This window comes from Notolabrus celidotus, chromosome 7, assembly GCF_009762535.1.
Source record: "Notolabrus celidotus isolate fNotCel1 chromosome 7, fNotCel1.pri, whole genome shotgun sequence".
Classification (NCBI taxonomy): domain Eukaryota; kingdom Metazoa; phylum Chordata; class Actinopteri; order Labriformes; family Labridae; genus Notolabrus; species Notolabrus celidotus.
In genome coordinates this window covers 7,132,063-7,158,137 of record NC_048278.1, presented here as the reverse complement: position 1 = coordinate 7,158,137, position 26,075 = coordinate 7,132,063, and the positions used below count along the sequence as shown (strand labels likewise).

Genomic DNA, 26,075 nt, shown 5'->3' with positions numbered 1-26,075 from the left:
TCAAGCAGGAGTATTTTTGGACTCGGGCAATATCCCAGATGGGCCAGGAGTCTCTGAGCACTTCAGAGGGGAAATGTGAAAAGTATTCTGTCAAAGAAAAGATACGTCTCAATAATCTGCAGCTGAGGAGGAGGAGAAAAGAAGGAAATAGGCTAATGAAGAAACAGAACAGTAAAACAGAACTTAGGGGAACACAATAGCACGGACATTTATAGCTTTCTTTACTTTCTGAGACAGGCTGCAACATTCATAAGAGATCGCCTGCTGTCTCTCCTTACAAGCATCATCCCTGTTTGAAGTGCACAGACAAGAAAGCCTCTGCAACACATGAGTCCAGCAGCCTGAACGTCACTATCTCTGCATAGCTCAGCCTGTGACAGGCCGGCGTCCCTGCAGAAAGGATGGAGGGGGACCAGGGAGGTCGACTAGCTGCACATTTCTGCATAAATCTCCAGATAGATAGCATCAGGAGAAGAGAAACAGGGGAGGGATGCAGGCAGGCAGGCAAGCAGCAGAGGATGATAAGGCCCCCGGGGCAGGGCATTCGACACTGTCAAAACTGTTTCGTCTCTGGCTATTGGACGAGTGGAGCGCGTTATGAGCTTGCATACCATTTGCCAGGACGCTATTCGGCTTCACCGGAGCATACAGGGCCCTGTATCTGACCTCCCAGCTTTCTCCCTTTTCAGTCATCGCAGACATGAAGCAAGCTGGACAGGACAGCACGAACACTGCATGGGGAGAGGCTGGACAGATTTCAAGTGACAACACTGAAATCATATCTCTCTATAACTCTCAAACATCTGAAATTTATCTGAACTACAGATGAATAAAGGAGACAGCACCATGTCAGCTGCTGTTGCAATATCACTAAGAACAACATTATAGTGTAGTGGAGTCCCAAATCAAAGCAAAGGGACAATTACAACAATGATATTCAAACTCCACGAAGAAACGACTTTGAGGATTACCACAAAATTATAACTGCATTTTTGTGACTAACAAAAATTCTACAAATTCCCCAAAACCTTCAATATACCTTCAGGAGCACAACTGACATCTCCATAACAGACATCTCTCACCAGACCAACACACAAAGACCTGATGTGTGTGGTAAAAACAGTGGTCTTATTGTGTGTTTTTTTCCACTGTAAACAAACATTCAGTGAATACAAAAGAACAAGAACGGGTGCCTTTTTGTTCTTAACTTATCCCCATAAAGAATATATAAGCAGAAGTGCTTAAAATGTACATGCATGGGTAGAGCATGAATACACAAATAGCAATAAATAATGCAAAAGAAATAGCAGACTGCCACACAAATCATCCAAAGTAGGGTAGAACAACAGTAAAGGCAGAAGAAACAGAGGTTAGGTGGCACTTGTGAGCCAACTATGTTGAATGAGTGATTGTGTTGAAGAAGAAAGGAGCAAGATAGAGCGATATAAAGGATGGGAGAGAGAAAGAGCGAGAGAGAGAGAAAAGCTGAGGTTCAAACTGGGCAGTTGGAGTTGAGGGACTTGTCTGATCTACAGGCAGAAACCTGCAGTCAGAGTATCTTTGAGTCGAAGACAGTTCGGACACACAGAAACTCACCCTCTCTCTTTCTTTCTTTCTTTCTCTCTCTTTCACACACACTCACACATGCACACACTAAGTCTGTCTGTGCAAACACTTCAGCCTGTCTGGAGGATAGAGTCATTCCCTCTTCTTCTTGCTCTCGGTCCCTCATGCAGCCTGCATGCTCCTTTGTTCCTCCTCCTTCCATCACGCTATTTCCTGAACACGCTCTGATGACAGCGCTGAGAGAGGTTAAAGCGAGGCTTCCTTTTACAATTGTGCACACCTTTTAAATTCTCTACCCTTGGTCTATAACACACTCTCTCTCGCACATACACACACATATACAAAGATTTTCTATGAACCTTTTTTCTTAAGCACAAAGGGGCACCACCTTTGGCCTAAGACCGCCTACTCAAGGATAAACCTTCAATCGCCATGATTAGGACCCAGGCAGATCTCAAAATCCTTCCATGGGTCCAGTGTGCAAGGGTCTTTTTACTCTTAAACCTCTGCCAAAGTCTTCCCTTACTTCAAAAGTACTTTCAGTAAAAATGCAGCACATGGAACAGGCAAAAGGAACACTAGAGGGGTCAAAACTAGATGTTTGAAAGATATAATCTTGATCTCTGAGTGGTGGCTCCAAAGGCGATTTGAAGTTCCACATGCACTTATATTATCTGTTAGATACCACATTTCCTTGCTTTGGTTCTTAAGTGAAAGAAGGGGACTGTTAAGAATCACAAAGTTACCGCTAAGGTCTACCTTGGTTTTTTGTACTTGAAGATACTTGCAGAAGCCCTCAGGATCTCTCAAGCATGGGCCATCCTTTAGACACAAGTGAACAAGGCCTGTTTGAAAAATGCAGTTATTTTTCACCCTGTCCTACCACCTCAGGGTGAAAGGACCAGGGCATGTGAGCTTGGGCCAACCATAGCAGCTCGTTATGCATAGGAGCCTCGAGGCATTGTGGAGGGACATGGCACTTTAAAACAAGAGGGCCAGTGTGTTGGAGTGTCCCGTGGCCTGGAGCTGTGGAGGCTGAGGGTTTAACACGCGTCCCATCTGCTGTGTGTGACTGTGCACACAGTGGTGGAGTGGTTAAGGAAGCATCAATAGCCAGACTCTTTAGATCGAGGGGTATCTCAGGGTCAGATGTAGTCTGCAAATTCATTTTTCATAGAAACACAGAAGCTGGAAGTCAAGGGAGATAATCATGAACAAATGCTGACCGCAGAGCTGAAGTCTGGACACAAAACAGATTCTATCACAAGTTCAGTGCCTCTCTTTAAAGCTGGCGCTGCACCACACATCCTCATTTTACCCTGTTAAATTCATTGCAATGTCCTAACTTCTAAAGTCTCTAACTTACAGTTCCCTGATCCCGTAATAAGGACACGGCCACTCACAGCGAGACCTCAGTGCCCCAACCCACAACCATCCACGCATCCAACCCTCTGTTCCCTGCTTCATTACTAATTCATGGAGGAGAAAACAGTGCTGGGCCACTTCTCCACCCAAACACTTTCCAAATCCTGATTAAAATTGCAAAATGGCCTCCTGTTCAGCCCTAATTCAACCCCTTCAGGACATCTTGATAGAAGCAAGAAGAGACATGGCACAGAGAGGAAGCGGTCAGATATCCAAAGTGACCTACAAATGTTTCCTTAAGTGCTCCTCTGCCTGATGCAAGAACTCGTAATAAATCAGTTGGGACTTCACTAAAGGCGCGATACCTACCAGGGACACACCTTTATGTCATGTTGCTTTGCCCCAAATAAATTGTTGAAAAATCAAACGAGTAAAAGTTGTATTAAAAAAAGAAGAGTACTCTCTCTCTCTACTGTACATGCCAAAGAAATGACCATAGGGTAGGAAGAAAGTGAAGCAACCGGTTAATACCTACAGTACATGAAACATTTACCATCGATAACAGCCTGTAAGATGGATGGGCCATATGCTTGGCAATAGCAGGCCACGCTCCACACAGTTCTTCATCTTTGAGGCTTGCCGTACTAGATTCCTGCCTTCTAATTGAAGACATATGGTCTGATCAGCCACTATAGTAATGCAAGAGAGGCGGGTAAGATGGTGGACAATGGGACCGAGACAGTTAACACAGAGCTGTCTTTAAAATCTGCAGTTAAAGCACTGATGCCCTAAAACTCTGTAAACTCATTTAGAATCATGTTTAACACAGCTGTCTTTCAGTAACATTCTCTGCACACACACACACACACACACACACACACACACACACACACACACACACACACACACACACACACACACACACACACACACACATACACACACACTGTCGCTGGCCTGTTAAAAATACAGCATATGAACCCTTCCGCTTATTCTCCCTCGAGGTGTGTCAGCAACATGCATAGGTCCAAGCAGTAGCGAGCGTGATATTAATTAAGTTAGCCAACCTGTAGGTTCTTTTGTGCCCAGCTGTAAAGCATAAATCAGGCTTTTAACGAGGCTAGGGCCCTAAGATCTCAAACCATGCTGGAATGCTACCTGCACAGCCATGCCAAAAATCTGTCTGGGTCTAGGGCTCCTATAGATCAGTGTGTTTATAAGGGGGGCTATAGCAACTTACCCTGGGGAGGGAAGGAGTGAGGGTGGAGCAGAGGAGCAGAAAAGGAGGGTGGCAAAGAGAAGGGGGGCCTGGAGCTATTTCTATTGGGTCATCAGGTTTAAGTAAACATGTGGGATGCTGGTGTGTAAGTGTGAAAGTGTGCATGTGTGTTGCATGCATGCATGCATATGTGCTTCACCAAAAAAGTGTCTTGATGTTTTTTTTACGAGGGTTCTATAGGAAGGAAGGCTTACTAAGGCAAAATGATAAGAGCTAATAAGAGACAGATAAAGACGGAGAAGAGGACAGCAGTAACAGGTACAAACTTCTCCAGTGGATTACAAACAGTCTAAGTGAAATCAGAAAAACTGTAACAATAAAACTCCTCCCTCCAGGTTCAACATGTCCAGAGAAGAGCTATATGAAGAGCATTTAGACCTGGGAAAGTGTTGATGAAGAAGATATATGTGAAGAAAGCCTGTGTGCTGTGGTGACAGAAGGATTTATTCTCAGACAGCTGCAGGACAGGACACATGCATGTGCAGACTGACTGACTGACTGACTTGTTGAGCAGCACACTGAGTCCACCTTTAAGCTATGGTTTCTGCACACGGTCCATGAACTCAGACATTCCTCAACAGGCAGTGGCAAGACACACTTAAACACATATACAACAGATGCAAGGGTAACATGCAGATACACATTTACTCTCATTAGAACATCTGATACATCCACACAGAGTACCAGAAGTATGCTGACGCAACATGTAGAACTGTATTGTGTTTTATGATCCTGTGCATTTGATAGTACAGCAGTGATTTCAGATGTAATGCCTGCCCTGCTGCAAAGCTCACCAGCTAACCAAGTGTGTAAATAATCCAGTGTGGAAGTGCGGAAATTTGGATTAATGACTGATCAGGGGATGGTAGAGCTGGTTCCTCCAGCAACACTCTGCAGCACCACCTGAGATTTATTGGCCAGATGTTTGTGTCATTGCTTCTCTAACAGACTATAAAACTTCATTTACAGAGGCCAACAGAGGAGTCTCAAAGCATCGCCAACACGCAAAAATTTGCTGTGCTGATGCAAATGTCAACTACAAATAATAAAGAAATGTAATTAACAAACAGCTTTCATTACGGGGAATGCTTGTGCGCCCCTGCAGCTTTTCTCGTTCCCTCACGCCTTCCCTCTTTCTCTCTCCCTCTCTCTCTTTCTCGTGTCGCTTTACAATGACAGCCTTGACAGGAATGTAACTCCACTCCCTGCCAACATGAAGTCAGGTTCTCAAGATCCACCCTGTCATTTTGAGAGGGGCTGACAACCTTTGACTGACACAGGGGTTGCAGGGGCATCGACCCCAGCGGACTGCTTGTGTTGCATTCCGAGAACTGAACTTTGTAGGTTTGCACAAGGTCAAACTGTAAAGATACTATACGCTCATTCCATACATGTCAAGCTTCTATGGCTCAGGCCTGCAGACAACCCCAGGAGGAGAAAGCTTCAGAGACAACCAGACAGTTATCTCTTGTACCTTTGACACAGCTGTATGGATATATAAAGGCATAAAAAGATATGTTTGCTCTTAAAACACATTGCCTTTATTGCTCTCGTCCGGTTTCATCACCTTTGCAGTACACAGAGGGGAAGCTGATGAAAAGAGGAATTAAGGGCAGTGAAAGAACAAGGATATTATCTGAAGAAGAAGGGGTGTAGTTGTCAAGAATGGCATAAAAAGCTGTGGAGAGCAGAAGAAGGGAAAAACAAAAGAGTGGTGGACAGCTTTACACTGCAGCACCCCATTCTAGATTACATTAGCGGCAGCTGCTTCCTTTGTGCGGTTTTATGGCCTGGCCCCAAGAAAAAGCTGCTAAAATTTCATTTAATCTGCTGCAGAAACTCAAGAGTCTGTCAGCCACTCAAACAAGGGCGCCTTAAAGCACCATGCTCTCAGATATCTGAGGCAAAATAACACTAATAATATCTCTCTCTGTGGCCGTACAGGCAGACATTTTGTGTAACCAAAGAGGGCTCGCCTGTGCCGCCGGTGCATGGGAAACTGGCCTGCTCTTCAAGTCCAGGGGCAGGCCCTTAATGGCGGGTGAGAGAGCCACACAACGTCCCCCTTTTCCCCTCCTTCTCTCCCTCTTTATCTCCACCTCCTGTTCATCCTTCCAAGTCATTAGCTTATGTTAATCACTAAAACTACCAAGAGTGACCCCCAATTTCATTTAGTATGCCACTATGCTTAACAGCAGATGACAACGCAGCTGCTATGGCTGATTTATTAAGGTAAAGTGATTGTAAGACTGAGCCTATATTCTTTGCTAATTTGCATCATTTGCTCACTCTCCAAGTGATTAAATAAAATCCATGTCTCATGCAATTACTTTCATTTTGAAATCTATCTTATACACAAAATCTGACACTTTTTCTCACATATTGGTCCAACTTTTTTTCAACAAATACTTTCTCTTACTGCCTCAGTTTTAAATGTTCCGTGTAAGAACAATATTTGACTCACTCGACTGGACAAAAGCGAGAATAACAGCTTTTCCAGAAATCTAAAACTATCAACTTATTAAAGGAGGATTCGTTTCACAATTAAACAAGCTGATACAAAATGAGCAAAAGTTTGACATGCCAGCATATCCCTTTCAAAACAACTGCTTTATCTCAACTGCCTACTCAATATCCTGTCCTAAAGACCTTGATAACTAAAGGTAAACACAAGAGAAGCGCCCCACAACATTCTGCTGGGTGAGTTAGCCTGACATGGACAGGCAGCTTTGACAGCAGCAGTAACTGACAGAAAGCAGCAGTACAGGGTAGCTTACACAGGCTCTTAGTCCACAAAGTGACATGTCCCATACGTCCACACACATTTTATTCTGATAAACTGAGGGGAAGAAGAAGAAGAAGGGGTGGGGGTCGGGGGAGAGAGGGGATGTATTTTGCTGTTTGATTCCTCTACGATAGCTCAAGGCAAGAAGAAGAGGAACAGACGAGGAAGAGATGCAAGGGGCCCCTTTCCTTTCGACCTCTCAGATAATACGATGGAAGGAGAGAGGAGGACTTGGGGGATGGGGGAAGGAAGAAGGAGCTGAGAGGAGCAAGGGGAGGCCAGAGTGGAGATACACAGCGAGGTTCCTGTCCGCACAAGTCCTCTGCTCCCTCAGTGTGAATGGGTCAGAACAAAGAGGACAGAAGTAAGCTTGAGACTATACAGTACGTATCCCACAGGAGCAGGGCTCACTTGCATGCAGCTCATCCTCTCAGGTTCAGCTACAGGCTCAAGAGACTGACGCCAGTGTGTGAGGATAATGACAATGAAGTATGGCTACCACTTATATACAAGGAAGCAGTTTCAGTTCTACGAGTCCTGCACAACAGACAAGTTTTTCTCGTCATTCTCTTGTTAACAGGATTCCTCGAATTACTGTAAGGTCAACTGTGTAAACTGCATTGTCATGACTTGCTGAACATGTTCTTCAAGATTTGATAACTTTACATGAAGTGAAAGTTTACCATATTTGTAGAGTAATACATTTTGTAACAGAGCCACTAGCAACTGTGGGACTAAGAGTGAATGAATGATATCAGCTCACTTAAAGAAAAACTGTTCCCAAATATAAGACAGGCTTTTTTTTCTCGAAATACTGTACATCTGAAAAAATGATTTGTCTGCAGAGCTGGAGGTCGCTATATGAGGACGGCATCTCTAAGTCCCTAATTTTGTTGCGACAGTTAGGGTTCGGGTTACAGTGAGACACTAAAAGCAGTTATATTAGACACTGAAAATGCGGTCCATGGCGATCCAATGAGCAAGTCATAAACAAGAAGGGTCTTAGAGTCCTGGATCTGCGGCCTCCAGGTCTGCAGACACATTCTACTCCAACTCAAAGAGGAAGGAATCAGCCCAGATCTTTCTACAAGTAACAAACTGGTCCTACTCTATCCAATCAGACGAATGTAATTTTGTCTGCTTACAAAGTTACGATGATTTGGAGTCAGTTTGAAATAGACCATGCTGATTTAAACTTGAGTTAAAGACCTCAGAACAATTTAAAAACGTGCTGGCTTGAAATAAAATATGCTGATGGACATTCATTTATACCTTTTCCATATACAACAATGTTTCCAAAAGGCGACTTGTGGAGACACGAAGAAAAGAAACAGAAAATGTAAAGGGAAAGTGACAAAGAAGCACAAACGGGTGCTAATGAAGATATTGCGAGCTGAAAAGGGGGGGAGGCGGGCAAATTAACCTTTTTAATTGGAGAGTGGTAGTCCTCTTTGGACCCTGCAGTTGGATTCAGAGTGCTGACAGATGATGAGAGGGAAATGGCAGGCCTATTACAGGCAATCTGGCCCTGCGACTTGGCAGACTACCTCAGTACCAGAGCCTGGGGAGAACAGGGCATGTCCAGCATGGAAAGCGTTCGCTGCCAGACCGCTCACTGGCAGAAAAGGGCCTGCCTCAATAAAGGTATAAATAGAGAATGGTTATCTTGGCACTTTGAACTAGAGGGTAAAGGGTTGTCATAAGGGAGTCTGGTTTCTTGTCTGATAACAAAATACTACCTGGTCAAGAAAAAGGAGAAGGGCTTTGCTTTAATGAAAGAGAGAGAGAACCAGTCTGACAGGTAGAAGAGAGGAAAAGGGCCAGAGGGGAGGGAAGGGGTGGAGAAATGTACACTGAGAAATTTTCACACCATTTAAGTTCACATAACTTTGTACTCATACACACATACACACACTTTCTCAGACCCACTACATCTGCCCACTGTCCACAGAGGAGCCAGATGCAAGAAAGAAAGACATCATAGAGGATAACTTCCTGTCTGTCTGTGTGTCTGGATGCGAGCGCCTTGTTTATGTCTGGGGATACAAGGAAAACAAACATCAAGGTCAGAGAGGCTGGAGCCTGTCCAAGCGATAGATAGCCCCCTCTTAACAGGACTGCAGGCCTGTTTTAACACATGGCTCTAGGGAGATACCAGGATTTAGACAGAGCCTTCAGGCTGGATTTTATATTGAATATCTGCATTTTTTTTACACTGAGCTATTTCCTAAGCTGTAAATGTTTACTCCTCACATCTGACAGTAAATAGTAAAATTATGTCATTGCAAAAGATGAATAACTCAGTATGCACAGGGGTCTGTTAACCCTTTCATACCAGGTCAGTTCTTTTTCTTACTTCCCAAATCTGAAATACAACTTTCTGGGAAAGTCAGACTCCTTTCATGCCTTTTTTTTCTACAATAAACAACAACTCTCTCATTCATTGTTTCACTGTCCAGCAGACAGTTGATATAAACATAATCCTGACGCCTGGTCTTTAATGCTGACCCCATTAGCCAGACATCCATGGGCATCTCTAGGTCATCGCCACTCAGACAAAGAATCACCAATCCTCACCTCATTTCAACCCCTACCTCCCTTCCCCCTTTTCTGTCCACCAGCCCGTCTTTAAAGCTGTCACCTCTTCTGCTTCTCCGTCTATGTTTCTCTTTATTCATCTGTCTTGCGTTATGTATTTTAATGCATTTAGAACAAGGCAAAGACAACCCTGTGGACCACACCGCATAGCTTTTCAATGCAAAGTCATGCAAAGCCCTCCAAAGGGTCCTACATTGACATGTTTACCTCTGTAGGGTCTCCATACCCAAATGGATGCATACACACACCTAAACACTCTGTGTCACACAATTAGCATCCTCCACCTGCATCACACACACTTTTAAATTCTTCTTTCACTATCTTTGTATCTCTCTATCCATAAACACACATACAGACACACACACATACAGACACACGCACACACATACACAGCAGACACATGGCCGAAGAGAGCAGACTACCATCTGGGAGTAGTGGCCGGCTTTGTCTGGGGGGGTGAAAGCGACAACACGACCCCCCTTCAGCACACACACACATAAACCATACACACAATCCTTGCAATGGCCCCCTTCGCCCTCCCCATCCAACTGCTCCAAGTGTGAGAGCTCTTCTCATACAATCTGCACATATACATATGCAAATTTCCAGGGGGGCATTATAAAAACAGCCATCATCACGCACACACACACATTGACACACACACACAGACGCAAGATATTTAGTTGGCTTGGGTTCCAAAGTAGCCACGCAAGAGATTTGGAAAAGGAAACGTGTTTCTGAGAAATAAAGCAAGAGCTGGGAGGCTGGAAGAAAAGAGCATATAAAAAGAGAAGATGAAAAGAAGAACCTTCTTTATAAATAACAAATTAATGTGAGCATGTGTGAAATACATGCAAATGGGATTGCATGCATTTACATGGAGACGCACATAAACACATGCACCCACAGACACGCAAACATACATTATCCATGTTTGCCCTGCAGCATGCATGTAATGAATTTATACATAAAAACTTACTCCATCAATTGGCACAAGATGTGTCACCACTGTCGTTAGATTCAGGATTATACGTGGGTGTGAGGCCCTCAAGGACAATAACCATCACGCACCAGAACCACATGATTATGGCTGGTTTGGACATCCAGTTAATCTGAAGGCTGTGAGTAGAGCTGTGTTTGAAAGATGCTCAGTATAAACAAAATCTCTTTGCAATGTTTTCATTTAACAAATATATACATCGAAATAAATTACATATATCTATCAGATAAATCGAAACAAGCCTTGAAATCTGACGTATTTGATAGTTTCATTTGTTATTTCACACCTTACAAAAGCCAGCCCTATTCAGTGAATACATGACGTCAAATGTACGCATTTATTACAATTTTTCTTTCATGGATGTTTCAAACTTCAAAGAATTAAATAAATATGAAAATGTCTGATGCTATTAGAATCGTCTGCTTGGCTGAATTTAAACTTTCAGTCTTTTGTCGAGTGTCCATTTGTCAAATCAAAGACCAACAGGCCCTGAGTGAAGACGGAGAAAAGCCAGAGTGAGAAAAAGATTGATACGAAGAAAGATAGAGGGAAAAAGACACCTGAAAAGCTTTTCAGCTGCTGACACTCAATCTACTCCTTTTCTCCCGTTAACACACACACACACACACACACACACACACACACACACACACACACACACACACACACACACACACACACACACACACACACACAGCATCTATACACTTTCTACACTTTTTTAAATGATCCTTGAACGTTACTTTAGATCACGATCATTTATTTTCCCTTCAGCTCAATCTATACACATTGTAATCAGTCATATAACACTCTCTTCAGATGGCCTGATTAGATAGCTGCAGCTTTAACAAGGTCTAAAATGAAGAATTTCTACAATCCTGCAGTGACAAACACTCAGTTCCTCGAATTCCTTAGATGTTCGTGATGTGACAGCGCTTTCTGATCTGCCGTCTCGAGGCAGGTTTGTGTGTGAGCTCGGAGCATTTGAAGTGGCACAGTGAACAGCCTGCTCTAAAAAACTCCAGGGACACATCCGAGTCGTAATTAGGAGAGGAGCTGCGTCCCTATTTTCAAGCAAACAGAGACACAAACACATTCATGGACACAATCTCCATTACCGACACGTTAACGTACATGATCGATGAAATCTAGAAGTATGCATGCATGTAAAGCTGACACAAAAGGGAGGTTTCTCGTCCTTACAGCACAACAGCCTATTGTGTACATCTTCCATATCAAATTCTTCCTCCCTGTTTTCAGCGCTCTCATATTTACTGTCATGTTTTCAATACACAATAGCCGCGCTGGTGTTAAGCTCATGTTGCTTCAATCAGGAGGAGAACACCAACAACAACCAAACACTTTTCCCTCCTCTTCCCACCCTGTTTACGAGCAGATCCATTCGTCTCTCACTTTGTTCCCACGCTCCCTCACTTCTTTTTTCTCTCCTCTGTATTGTCCTGTGCCCTCAGGTTAGAGGTTCTCTCTGTTTCCTCCTCTAAAGCCGGCAAAACAGAGGAGGAGGATGAGAGGAGAGAGAGACAGAGAGGAGGGCCTGTCCGACGCCTCCTTCGGCCTGGCTGGCTAACCGGTCTGAACTGGTTCTGACATAGGTGAACTGGAGACGTGTCCTCTTTCGCCTCCGGACAGAAAAGAACCGTGGTGGCATTCCATCCACAGGCGGCAGGTACCAGGGAGGTGTGCATCCATGTGTGTGCGTGTGTGTGCCTGTCTCCCAAGACCTTTGAGGCCTGGACCACTGCCAAGTTCATCTGTTAATGGACAGCTACGAGGAGCGCCGCCCCATCCCCCCACTTTCCCTCAACACTGCTCCGTCTCTCCAGCAGCCATGCCTGCTCGCGACCCCCCCTTAACCTCCCCAACCCCCAGCCAGGCCTGCCCAGATACAGGCCCACACTCTCCCTCTCCCTCCTCCCAACACTCCCTTTCTCTCCCTTCCCCTGAAAGCTATATCATTCCCTTTCTCCTCCTCCTCCTCCTCCACCTCCTCCTCCTCCTCCTGCCCACTGCCCCCCAACACTCTGTGCTACTCCTATTCAAGATAAACAGAGTGCTTCAAGTTCAGGGGACACCCAGGGACCCTTTAACAAAGCCATCTATCATGCTGTCTGCCCAAGACTCCTCTGGCCATAGCGGGCTCTGCTGTTGCTGCTACATCTCTCTCAATCTGAATGCATGTGTGTGAATGTGAACACACAAAAGCTGGACATTCACAAGTAAGGCTTCTAACACAAACTAGCCAGTTGCTATAGCTGATCCAGAGCTGGACAATTTCCCCATTGTATTAGTGGCCCCTCCTGGCCCCTCCAAGACCAGAGCAAAGACAGACAACCCCCCTCCTCCTCTGCCTCCTCTTCTTCTTCCTCCTCCTCCTCCTCCTCCTCCTCCTCCTCCTCTGCCAAAAGCAAACCCCCCAATCCCCTTTCTGCCCTGTTAAAACGAGACAAACTCATGACATGAAGGCACGCCACAGAGCGAAGAACAGCGCACGCCCAGGCCACTTACTCTCCACACCTCGGAGACGGACTCTGCTGACCCCTCTCCGGTTCCCCTGAAGTCAAACTGCGGGACGATTAACCAAACTGTCAACAGCTTAATAGTCTGGGAATAAGAGACTGACAGTAGGCCTAGGAGCTGTGTGTAAACACTGAGGAGATTATGAATGGTACACAACAGAGAGAGAGAGAAGCCTGCTTCATACATGGGTCGTGCAACATTTATGGGTTCCATTATGTAGGTAGCCTTTTTGGGCATACAGGAACAGGTCTGCTGTGTGGAAATATTCTGTGGCAGGTGTCTTCCTAAGTGGTGTGCTATTCCATGCATCACTTTTTGCTCATTGTGGGGGGGGCAACCATGTTAAAACAGCTGCAAGTCGGAAAATAGGAAACCAACGACAAAGACATGAGGCTGACTAAATTAGTTTAAAACTTCTAGACAGATGCCCATTTTAAATGCACACTTGGCATAAACTAATGCACTGCTGCACTTTTTAGACTCATTTGAATCAGAAATAACTAAAGTAACTGCTCTGTTGTCTTTGCCATGTTTCCTCTCAACCAATGCTCCAGCAAAATTTCCAGAAATCACATGTCTTAAGAAGGAAAAGTGTCCATGAGGCCAACAAGACCTGATTAATCCAGTTCTCTTTCCCATCATGCTTTGAATAACTATTATGATGTATGTATTTAAAAGTCAAGGTACATGATGTGAAAGGAGTAGGAGAGTATCCTGGCAAACAAATGTGACAACACAAGCTAACTCTAGGCATAGGAGAGGGAGCAGCACTCACATCACGGTCACACAAACACTCACACGCAACTTCTATCTTTTTTATCTTTTTCCTCCATTTTTCACTCCCTTTCTTCCTTTTCTCTCGACTTGTCCTCACATCTCTCTGGCACACACAGCGGCCCCGAAAGCCCAGTAGATGCTATCCTCTCCTGCCTGCTAGAGAGGAGGGGACCGGGCTGCCGGTTTTAGAGCGCTAAATTATCCATTAGATGTTATCAAGTTGTAGCAGGGTGATGCCATTCTGCAAGGAGCCATCAATCTTTCATAAGTCCCAGGCACGGCGAGCGTTGGGATGCACTACAGGAGCCTCCCCACCACTCCCGGCACACCACCCAACCCCATCCCACTCACCCAACTGCACGCAAACTTGGACGTGTACACGCAGTGAGGTGGACATCCACACACACAGTCAACAAATACACATGCTGACATAAATGCAGCCAGGTACACGCTCTTGCACTCAAGCTCTGCAGAAACAAGCTTGTTTAGGGAACATCCAGTTCTACATTTTGTTGCATTGTGACTTTCTTCTCCCTCTAGCTAACCTCCCTAAACAAATCTAACATTTTGGGCCAAGCATCAAAATTTACGCTGCTTAAACCTTGTTTCTACCCCTCACACCCTCTTCCCCTGCACTGCTCTTTCTTTTTTTTCCCTCCCTCCCTCCTCTCTCTGCCTCTTGCCGTGGCCTGGCAGGCAGGCAGGGCAGACATGTTCAGAATGCGATCCGGTAATGGGCTAATCAAAAATGCAAAACAATTGGCAATTACCGCGCGGGGCCCTAATGGTCATTAGAATTTACAACAAGGTAATGAACTGAGAGTCAGCTTGGTCCATGCATATTCATAAAGCAATCAGGCCTTTGAAGATTAAAGAAGCGCTTCAAATTTAAATGAGGGTGCCAGCATGTTATCAGTGAGATTCAGCCTGCAAAAGTAAAGGGTGCCTGGGACAGGAGTGTGCGTTTGTCAGTGTGTGTGCATGTGTTTGTGTGTGCGATGAAGGTTGGGGGTCAGTTTGGCATGGGGAATGGAGTGGAGGTGGAAGTGTGAGTGTGTGTGCATGCATCCTTGCATAAATGATGAAGGTGTGTGTCGTTCAATTTGTATGCCAGGCTTACTCATGCCTGCATGCTTCTATGCAAGGAACGGCAATATGACGATATCGCCTAAAGTGATTCTAATAACCAAGTTAACACTCTCTTAAAAATGAATGAGGCCCATATCTTCTAATCATTATTTAAAAGACATGGGATTTGAATCTAAGATCAAATGTACAGCTAACTTCAGCTATTAGGAGGCAATGAACCCCCTGAGGGGTAACCTATTAGTAAACATCCATGAAAAAGTGCAGCAGCAGCAGACAAGGTAAAAGCTGAAGCACTGAGAGACTTTCACACACTTTCAAACTGTGAGTTTTCACAAGTGTCACATCAGACACAGAGGCCCTCTCCGTCTTATATCTCTGTGCTCGAGATAAGGCTGTCGAGACACAGCTGCAGAGGACCACCCACCCACATACAAAAGGTACAAAAAGACACGCACACACCCATAGATGTACACGCACAGTCTGACAGGCCAAGCCGAGCACTGAAACCTGCAGAGGTGCAGATAGTGGAGGAAGACACACAAAAAGACAGATAGTGACCAGGGTCAGTGGGTTCAGATGAGCATGATGGCCTTAACATTATCACCATGAGCCTGAGGAAGACAAAGCAATAGATCTCCAGCATCGCAGTGCTACTAAAAACTACAGTCACAACAAGAGCAGCAGAGGCTGACCTGACATACTCAGTAGTGATACTCAATGTCAAATTGTAAAACAGACTCTCCAACACATGAAATAAAATCTAAAGCAGTAGGATAAACAAAAAAAGTAAAAGGATACATCGGTTTTCAGAGAAAGAGTGTGAAAAAAAAAAAAAACTTTAGTTAAATCTGTGCACCCACAAACTGAAATACATCGCCTTTCTTGTCACTCATCACCCACAGCTTCCTGAGTTGCAGCTGTATCAAAGACACTTTTTCTTCTCTGTTTCAGTTTCTGTCTAAAAATAAAGTCATTAACCTGCAGGTGGTGAAGCCGGCGGCTGGTGTGACAGGCCCTGACGCTGTCAGAAGACCCCTGACCCCGTGATGTGACTGCCTGCCACGCTATTGACAGGACAGCGGCAGGACATGCTTATTTCTGAGGCCACTTTTTCATCCTGCGTGACGCGTCTGTGGACAAACAAGGTTGTTTCTGTCGTATAGCTTCATCCGACAGTAGATGGAGGTGATAGAAAGAAGCAACAAATGTGTGTATGTGTTGTCTGCGCGCGCGCGTGTGTGTGTGTGTGTGTGTGTGTGTGTGTGTGTGTGTGTGTGTGTGTGTGTGTGTGTGTGTGTGTGTGTGTGTGTGTGTGTGTGTGTGTGTGTGTGTGAGCATGTGTGCATGTCTTCTTGCTTGCAGTGCAGCCAAATCTGTGAGAGTGAGAATGAGCTCTAGAGTGGATGTTGGAAGGCTTTAAGAGGTGCAGACACGCTAATGTAGCCAAAACTTGAGTCTCCAGTCCCTCGAGACAAACTACTGGAGCGATGTGTGGGGAGAGAGACAGAGAGAGAGAGAGAGAGAGAGAGAGAGAGACAGAGAGAGAGACAGAGAGAGAGAGAGAGAGAGAGAGAGAGAGAGAGAGAGAATGAGAGAAAAAAAGCAGGGAGAAAGAAAACGGAGGGAAGGGGGCTGAAATAAGTATCATATGTTTCTGACAGATCTCATCAACTCACAACACATCATGGGGCCTCTGCCACAACACATTTATTACGGACAAAACACAGGTTCACAGGAGGGGGGTCACACTGAGCATGTGTGTGTATTTATCTGTCTATATGTGGGGGGGGGACGTATTTGGGGGGGGGGGGGGGGTATTGCGTTCATAAAACAGGTGTGTGTCTGTGTACATTTGTGGGTGTGTAAGCTCATTTGTGTATACCTTTTTTTTTCTGAGTGTATGTGTGCATGATTTCAGAGTCCATGTGTAAGCATACTTGAACTAGCCTCCACCTGAATGGCCCCAGGCTGTGGTACCGGGGTGGTTAGCAGACAAACAGAGACACAGGAAGCTCGGGCCTCAGGCCCTGAGGAGCACACACACACACACACACACATGTAAGTGCACACAAACTCCAACTGTCAGTCAAACACGTATCAGCCATCCCACTATAAGTCCTTCTTCCTAAACCCACAAAACATTGCTTTGGCACTCAAATGCACCTCATCTACCTTCTTTTAACACACATAAACACACACACACAAACACACACACTTACTCACACATTAAGGCCCAGCCCGTCCCTCAGGCATAGAGCTGTGTGCCAAGTCTAGCCTGGCATGGTCCACAGAGGGGTGTCCTCCGGCGAGGCTTGCCAAGTCAAAGACCCTTTCATGTTCAGCCTGCACGCCCAGAGTAGTAAAGCTTTAACAAACAGCCGACACACACACACACTCACACACACACACCAACACAGGAGGCTATAAACAGTTTAAGTGGTCAAAACCACACTCATCCACGCACACATACACACATATGCACATACATTAGTTTAACACCCCATCCACACAGGAGATGTAAACATCCACTAGACTCCAGCACTTGAATGTAGCCGCAGCCGCTAACACTCAATCCAACAACAAAGGCTGACGGATTTTCACTGACAACATTTGTGGGTGTTTAGAGCCCGGCTTCAGAATACAAAAATGTCCTCTATGAAAAATTCATCCTAAAAACCATTCCTGTTCACCTTCATTAAAACTTAGTGGAGCCCTCGTCCAAAAATAGGAACGCTTTTTATCAGAGCCCAGAGCAACTGTTGGATGAAATTAGAGTCACTTTTTACAGACAATACAGTGTTATAGTGAAATATTAGCTGGTGTATTGTAAGTACAACAGCATGCATCTGTGCCTTTTCAGCATCAATTAAAGTGATCACCGAAACAAAAGCACACATTGCATGTGAACTTGCAATAGCAGCCCATATGCACACAGTCACACACACACTGGCCACAAGAACAAGATGTCAAGGACCCCCCCCCCACACACACACACACACACACACACACACACACAAACACACACACACGCATACACTCTCCATGCACTGCCCAGCCCCCCAGTTCTGCCTGACAGATACCCAGTGTGTTATACATGTGTGCTTATGAAGGGGTGGGGGGGTGGGGGCTGGTGGTTTGGAGAAAGGTGGCACGGTGCCAATACGGAGCCTGCTAAATACCTTTGTCTCCACAACACACAGGGACAAACAGGACAGGCAAGCTGCTGCAGGAAGACACACTGCAGCCACAGAGAGGTGTTACAAGAAAAACCACTCCGTTGTAAGAATGTTTTCCTCTTCATAGAGGAAAGGGGGAAAGGTGGCTGCCATAATTAACTCAGTATCGATTCACAGTTCAGGTTACAATAGAGGCAGTGCGCTGGAAAGAGGCAGAAGTGTGAGATGGTGGTCGATTGTATAGCGGCTACAATGGCCTCATTAACACACATGGCTACACTGGTGAGAATGCAAGAGGTGCTAATGCTAGGCAGGATAAATACTGGCTGGAGTAATGTAGCAGTACACGTACAAGAATGTGGTTCCAGAAGAGAGAGGATTTGTAAAAATAGTGGTTATGGTACAGTGTATGATAAAGCTTGTATGCAGTTAGTGCAGTTGTGTGCTGTAAATCATAACAATGGAGAGCATCTTGCTCCAATTACTCAATGTAGACGGCCAAACAATCATTTACAGCACAGATAAAAAAAAAAACCTTCTGTTCCTGGAACAATGAATGATAATGTAAATAAAATCTACAAATTGACTTCATCATCCGTCTGCTTATTACTCCTGTTGAATAAATCCAGTTTTACACTCTGCTGAAGACACATAGTTTGTGTGAGAAGCCGTCATCTGCTCTTTTTCTGGGCCATCCATAATCTGGAGACAAGCTTTGGTGTCCCTATGCATATCTTAAATTGTTTATCATGCAAATGATGGCACGCAGGCTGCTCCGCTCTCCTCTAACGGCCCACAACTCCAGACTACAGACCCCAGCCCCAGCTGCAGCCATGAGGCTCCCAGACGGCCTCAGCTGTCCCAAAGACCGAGGTCGAGAGGCACACAGCTTCACCTCCGGCTCTGGGTGTGTTACAGACTATCGCCCCCACTACCACACGGCTGCAAGTTCAACCATGCTGGGTGTCAGCTCCTTCAGGCCTGCAGCTTCTCTAACTCTGTATATGTGTGGTCCAAACATGTATCCATCAGTGCCATTTGATATTTCAGAAGGAGTCACAGAGGGGTCACGTATGCAGAATCATTAAGGGTGTAACATAAAGAACATCCCCCTGCAGTAAACTGGACATGAACCAGTGTGGCAGAGATGCAGACTGTAGGACAGTATGTATCGAGATGCCTCATCTCAGTGTCAGCTTCTAACTGAGCGGGGTGAGGGAACATGGCAGCGAGCATATGGGCTAAGGGGTGGCGAGCTGGCACTGCCAGTCTGAATCCATCAATCTTGCACCCAGAAAACAGAGGTGGGGGAGGCTGGCGTTTATGCACATGTGACTGATGTTTAAGCTTCCTGCAAGGCGGCTGCATCGAACGTTTTATCTAAATTCTTTTGCAGGTTTATTCATCCCCTTATCTGTAATCTTGGCCTCACAGGCTTGTGTTTACTTTCCCTCAGGTTAAGATAGGGCACAACTCCGCTCCACATACACCCAAATCTGTCTCTTTATTACAATACAGAGCAAAAGTCCACCGTTACACAATGCCAAGAGAAATTAGCCCTCTAAATAAAGCTCAGCTCACAATGCTAGTGACCTCATGTTGTCATGTGAACTCCAGTGCATGATGATCTAAATGAGCGAAGAAAAGCATGTTCGAACAGCTGACAGAGCCAAGAGGCATGTTGGACTAAATGTGTGTGTGTGTGAGTGTGTGGGTGAAAGAGAGAGAGAGTGAGAGAAAGAGAGAGAGGGAGAGAGAGGGGATGCTTATGCTTATGTCCATTTGCGTGTGTTCTGATACACAGGGCAGATGTTTAACAAACTGCACACTAATGAACAGTGGTCATTCTGTGTGATGGAGGGTCTGACGAGCTAACAACAGTAGTCCCTTTACAATGCCATCTGCAGAGCTGCAGCGCTGACTAATGCAGTACAGTAGTGCGCATTATTCACCACTATTATTCCTGCATTTATCCTCAATTGGCTCCAAATTAAATAAAAACTGCACAGACAATCAGCCCAATCTGGCTCACTGTATCAAATCTGCTAAAGGAAATGAACAACGATGAAATGGGCCGGCCAAAATCAGACCTCACTCTGTAAAAGCAGTCATGAGGGGTGCACGCTTGTTTGCACGTCGGTTCATGTTTTCACGACAGCCTCATTTAGCCCCGATGGATAAACAACAAACCAGCCGCCTTAAGAAGTCCTTAATTACTCGAATCAAGAAAGGCACTGACAATTAGTGGCTGTAGGCTTCCTCAAATAAACCCTTCTTCCTTGACAAGTTCGGCATAATTACATTCTTTTCTATCTCTTTTTTAATTTTAGCATCAGAGTGATGCTTCACAGGCGCATATTTGAGGGAAGGATAGATATGGCAGCGTAATAAGCCAGGGAGGGATGGAGATACATCTCTCACCACCACATGAGAGAGAATGTGGAGGCCACACGGTCTGAGCACATCTGTGATGCAGCAACAACCAAAAGAAGTCCATCTTTTTTTCTCCCTCTGTGTCTTTCTCTCTTTCTTAATCTGTTTCTTTGTCTGTGTGTGTGTGTGTGTGTGTGTGTGTGTGTGTGTGTGTGTGTGTGTTTTTTACTCTCTGTGAATGTTTCCGCTTCTTAGAATCATTTCAGGGCGGGCTGCTCTTCATGTGGCTGAGAGAGATTCACAGCTCCTAGATGCAGCCGTACTGCACTTCACACTCACTCATGAAGACAGGAAACATCTCTGCTACATGAAGCAAACTGAAGGGCTATGAGAGAGACTCTATAAACCACACAAAATGTGACCCATGGACACCTCTACACCTTAAAGACCCACTTCCCTTTTTCCCTCTCTCATTAGTTTACTCTAATGTAGAAGCCATTTTAAGCTCCCCCTGTGTTTACCTGTGATATTCTCCTGCTTAGGGATTATTCCTTGCAAGGGTGCAGATAAACAATCCTCATCCCGCGGCGACACCTGAACTGCCACCTCTACTGGGTGGTACACCCTCCGCGGGTGCTGTTGGTGGGTCCGTGAGTGCATGGAGGACGTGGAGAGGGGGGAGGCGAGCGGGGAGGAGGGCGGCCTGTCCAGAGGTTTGTCTGCACAGAGGCTCCCGTGGCACTGCCTCCGTTTGTGTTCAATGAACAGCAGGATGTCGGCCAGGGGGAAGCGGGAGTGGCACTGGCCACAGGTCAGCAGGTCCTGGTCCCCTTTGAGGGGCTCACCCTGATCCTCGCCCAGCCCGGGGGAGTCCTGAGAGACGTCTTCGGGTAAAACGCCTGACAGCGGTTCAGCTGAGCGGAGACAAGAGAGAGACATTATGAGATATTGTTGAAAGAGAGGTTGTGATTCTGTAGAGCTGGTACACAGATGTGTTGGGAAGGCAGCAGAGAAACACATCCTGAGTCACACTGGTACAAAATCAGTGTGACATACACAGGAAGAAGAGGGTGGAACATGTGCAATAAAGTATAGTTTAGAAAGAAAGAAAGAAAGAAAGAAAGAAAGAAAGAAAGAAAGAAAGAAAGAAAGAAAGAAAAAAAGAGTGCACAGACTTCGATAAGGACTGACATGTTCAGCTCGCAGGCAGCAGCCAAACGATTAAGTTGCTTGACCCTCTTTATTGTGCTGCCAATCTCGCTTTTTTAATGAACCTAACACCTCAGAGAATCAAAAAATAGATTCTAATTTGAGTTCAAGATGATTGGACCCCATTTCGTTAAAAGTGCTGGGATCTCGTGAACCAAGGTTAGACATTGAGGGGTTGGATGTGGAGTAGGTCCCTAAAGTACCGACTGAGACGGAGAGAGAGAAAGAGAGAGAAAGAGAGAGCATTTTGAAAAGAAGTAATCTAGCCACACGGTAAACGACATCGGGTGCCCCGACTGGGATGTCGAGATAAGATGTGATGAATTCTTGCTGCTGGTTCAACCTTTAATTCCATGTCGGGTCGGATGAGAAGGTGGTGAGGGACTATGCAAGATAGGCCCTGTTACCTGGATGTTCAGCTGCATTAAAGATGAGGGACTCTTTCCCTATTTTACCAGAGCTTATCTTAACCAGCTTATATCCCGGACACAGGCGAGGTGTGTGAGGCTGGGTTAGGTGGAAAGATTTTCTTCAAACCAAATAATCTCATTTTGATGGCAAGCAAGAGTGATGTGAATAAGTTTGAAAACTAAAATATAATCCGTTTTTCAGACGTATGACTGCGTCAGAATTTAAAGTAGTTTAGGTCAGTGTTTCAGTTTGGGCGACTGGAGCAGGTCTGATTCGCTATGAGGACAATCACAAGGCCTATTCATTCAACATGCTGACTGCCTGTCATAGTGGATCAATACATTTTTCCTTACCTAATTGTTGAAAATAGAAGGGGGGCTTTTTTTTTCAAAAGGAGTAAAAAAGAGGCTGTAAAGGCTGTATTCATTTTATGTCTGTGTATATACACAGAGTTCTTTATCCTCACCTTTGGGAAACACTAAATTATGCAAAGTGTGTGGCATTTTGCAGTTCGAATGAATGTTGTGATTTGATAAAATATAATTATGAATCCTTGAATGGAGCTGGAAAGATCTAGGTCAGAGCCATAAATTGAAACTGGGCTAAATAAAGTCTTTGAAATAAGAAATGATCTTTTTAAATCTCCACTCTTTCAGTTTTGTATTTAAACAGACATTTGTCACTGTTTTAGAAATATCTGATAGATGCATTCACTGTTTATATTTTGCATATGTTGCTCTTTTTAGTAATAACACAAAGTACAAGATAAAAAATGTATATAAACATGTATCTGTGGAAGAAAAAGCTCATCTGCACGCCCTTGGTCAAGCAGCATAGAAAAAAGTGGATCAAGTTCAAGTTCATAAGTGGTCCTCGGGACTACAATCATATTGCGCCCCCCACTGACAAACCTTTTGACAATTATCCGGCAAATGAAGGCATACATGTTGCGAGAGCATAATTGCTTTGAACCGCGCAGGGAAAAGCATGCAGAGAGGCGTTCAGAACACAAATAATTAAGGAGAAAAGAAACAAGCAGCTCCAAATGTTCACTCAAAACTTACTTTATACCAATCTGTGCATGCTCTGACGTCTCTATACACACAGATCAGCGAAACAGAGTATCGATGAAGCATTTCCTGATGTAATCATAGGGATTACAGGGAATAATTCCCCTGCATACATGGAAGGAGGCGTGAAATTCAAACCATGCAATATCTATCAATGACGGGTAATATTATCACACACGCGCGTAAAGGCACTTTCCTGGGTCCCTCTCTCGTAGTTGTAGAACATTATTGCGCAGGGAGATTCCTAAAGCTTCACACAACATGTACCTGTTTATCTTTTGTGTGTTTAATACACGGTGTTAGAGCAGGAGCTATGAGGAATGTGTGGCACGGAAACTATATTCCTCCTTCCCGATATCGCGCACGAGGTCTCTGCGCTGTGGACAAGCGGGTATGTAAACACCGCTTCCCTGAGTCCAAACCAGCTCAAAGCTCCTCAAACACATTCTATCGACGGAAAGAAATATGGTCGCTGTAGTGGAACAGGCTGAAATGCTTCACCTGGAAATCATACAGCGTGTGGCAGCAGCAGAGTGCTCAGGCTGCCTTCATATAGCCAAAGGTCTCTGGTCATAAAGCCCATGCATGCCCTTTAATGGCGAAAGAAACCTTGAAGGCAGCGTTATACAACACGTTTAAAACACCATAAGTTAAAGCTCTCTAACACAATGTTTCAAACTCCCACCAGAGGATCCTGCATTCAGTTTAAGATGACCTGCAGTTTGGGAAATGTTTGCGTTTTTAAATTTCACTCAGGACAGCTGCGGGTCTGTACGTGGCCATACCCAACCTATTCAAATTCCCCAAGGAAGTTGCCCCATAAGAGAAAAACAAACCAGGCTGCTCTTTGAGGGGGACAAGCAGCTAAATTAAGTCAATATGTGATTCTACTCCACTTACGCGAAAACTCCCGTTTGCTCAAGTGCTGGGGTTTGCCTTGCTTGCGGCGAGACATGTTGGTTTAGAGTCGGCTCTTCAGCTGAGTTCACATTGGGAAATCCTTTCCTATAAGATAGACTCCAAATGAAATATCTTCATTGATGCCTCGGACATCCAAGTGAGGAAAAAAAGCAAAGAAAAAATGAAGTGCAGATCATTCACAGGGTGAGGCGGAGCGCGCGGCGGGTTGTGCGGACCTCTTCATGACTTTTTCGCAAAGAGAGAGTGATGGGGGTACAGAGAAGCCCCCCTGAGCTGCAAGTTCAAGTGCGGACGTGACGTTCCTGCGAACTTGAACGTCAGGAGATGGACTGACTGAGACATAGAAAACATGGGCAGGGCGAAGCCGGCCAGTGGGAGGGGGACAAGACGTAATAAAAAACCAATGGACACTCATTATGGACTACCTATGGAGGGGTGGAGGGTGGGGAGGGTGGGGGGGGGAGGAGAGACCCCGAAGACACCAATGGACAGGAGGGATCAAAGGGGGCTGGGCTAAGAGAGAGAGAGAGAGAGAGGAGAGAGAGAGAGAGAGAGAGAGAGAGAGAGAGAGAGAGAGAGAGAGAGAGAGAGAGAGAGAGAGAGAGAACTTGAGTTATCCATGGAAGCGGCGGAGCAGTTCAAAGAGCGTAAAGCGCAGAGGGTAACGTGTCTGGAGGTGCTGGAGGATAAGCCTCCTTTGCTGCTCCTTTTATCAAGCTGATGTAAATATATAGTGTTAATCTAAATTCATGGAGCTGTTTGGCATATTTTTCTAAATAAGATTTAATTATTTCTTCATTCCTTCATCCTCATAACTCTTAACCAGTTATTGTGTTGCAGGCTAGGCGAAGGGAGCTCATTTATGCTATTAAATTAGGTTGATATCTCTAATATTAAATATTTCTATGGGAAAGGAAAAGGGACGAGACATTCTATTAAAATACTGTATTTCCCTTAGCTGTGTGGACTCAAAAGATTAGACCTAATTCATCTGGAGAGGTTCGCAATTAAAATTCTAACACACAAAATCATGACAAATGTTTGAGGTTGTGGTGAGGTTTGTTGCACATCAAAGCACTTCTAGATAATTCGAAAATGAAACTATCAGAGCATTACAGCGAACATTGACAGCTTAACATCTTTTCATATATTTTATCTTTATTTCAGAGCACTTTACAATATAAATCATTTAAATGATTGTCGTGAACAATGCACTTAAACTTATAACAAGATTGTGAATCAGATTTTGTGCCCCTGCATTTTTTTCAAATAGTGTCAATTAGTTTCCAATTGACAGGTTATCTATGATATATTGGATCAGTAATAACAGAATGAAACAAGCACAAAACTTATGCTAACAAAATAAAGCATAACAATAACACACAGCATTATGAGGGCTCTGAAACACTGCCCTGCATAAAAAGTTACTGCGCTGTAATGTTACGTTAAATTGTTGTGATAAAGTATATAGACTACTCCCAGTCTACTGAAATGATATAGCGCCTCTGGAGAGTGTTTTGTATGGTTTTATTGTGATGTTATAGACTTTACAGGAGCACAGACAGTAAAGGCGTCTGGATTTAAAGTCACGTGCAGGTAAACCATTTCACATTTGTTTAAAAAAGAAAAAAAAAAGATGGGAAGAGTGCACCAGCCTGTTATAAGTAAGATTACTTTGATATGTTGGTGCAATTTTCCATTTTTGTGCGCCCTATGCTGAAGCCATAGATGAGTGTTTTTCTGATGTAACAGTAAAATCTGCAAAATGTTCTCATGGCTCAGGGCAGCACTGAGGAACACTGCATGGATGAAGTGTAACTGCAGTTTAAACGAAAGATAACTGCTGTGTAATGCAACCCTCAAAGGAATATCCGCATGGCTTAAACAATGAATATCTGACAGTGGGTGTAGGTATCTC

At 44.7% G+C, this 26,075-nt stretch overlaps 1 protein-coding gene across 1 annotated transcript in view; it reads right to left on the bottom strand.

Moving 5' to 3' along the window:
• The window catches only part of LOC117815361 (B-cell lymphoma/leukemia 11A-like), a 33,308-nt gene extending 8,820 nt beyond the window's left edge, over positions 1-24,488 (bottom strand). The window contains exons 1-2 of the mRNA XM_034687020.1: positions 24,137-24,488; positions 21,068-21,460 (exon numbers count right to left, since the gene is read on the bottom strand). Coding sequence (XP_034542911.1) covers positions 21,068-21,460; positions 24,137-24,191 — 448 coding nt within the window. The 5' untranslated portion in view covers positions 24,192-24,488. The remainder of the gene's footprint in view (positions 1-21,067; positions 21,461-24,136) is intronic.
• Between the last annotated feature and the right edge of the window lie 1,587 nt (positions 24,489-26,075).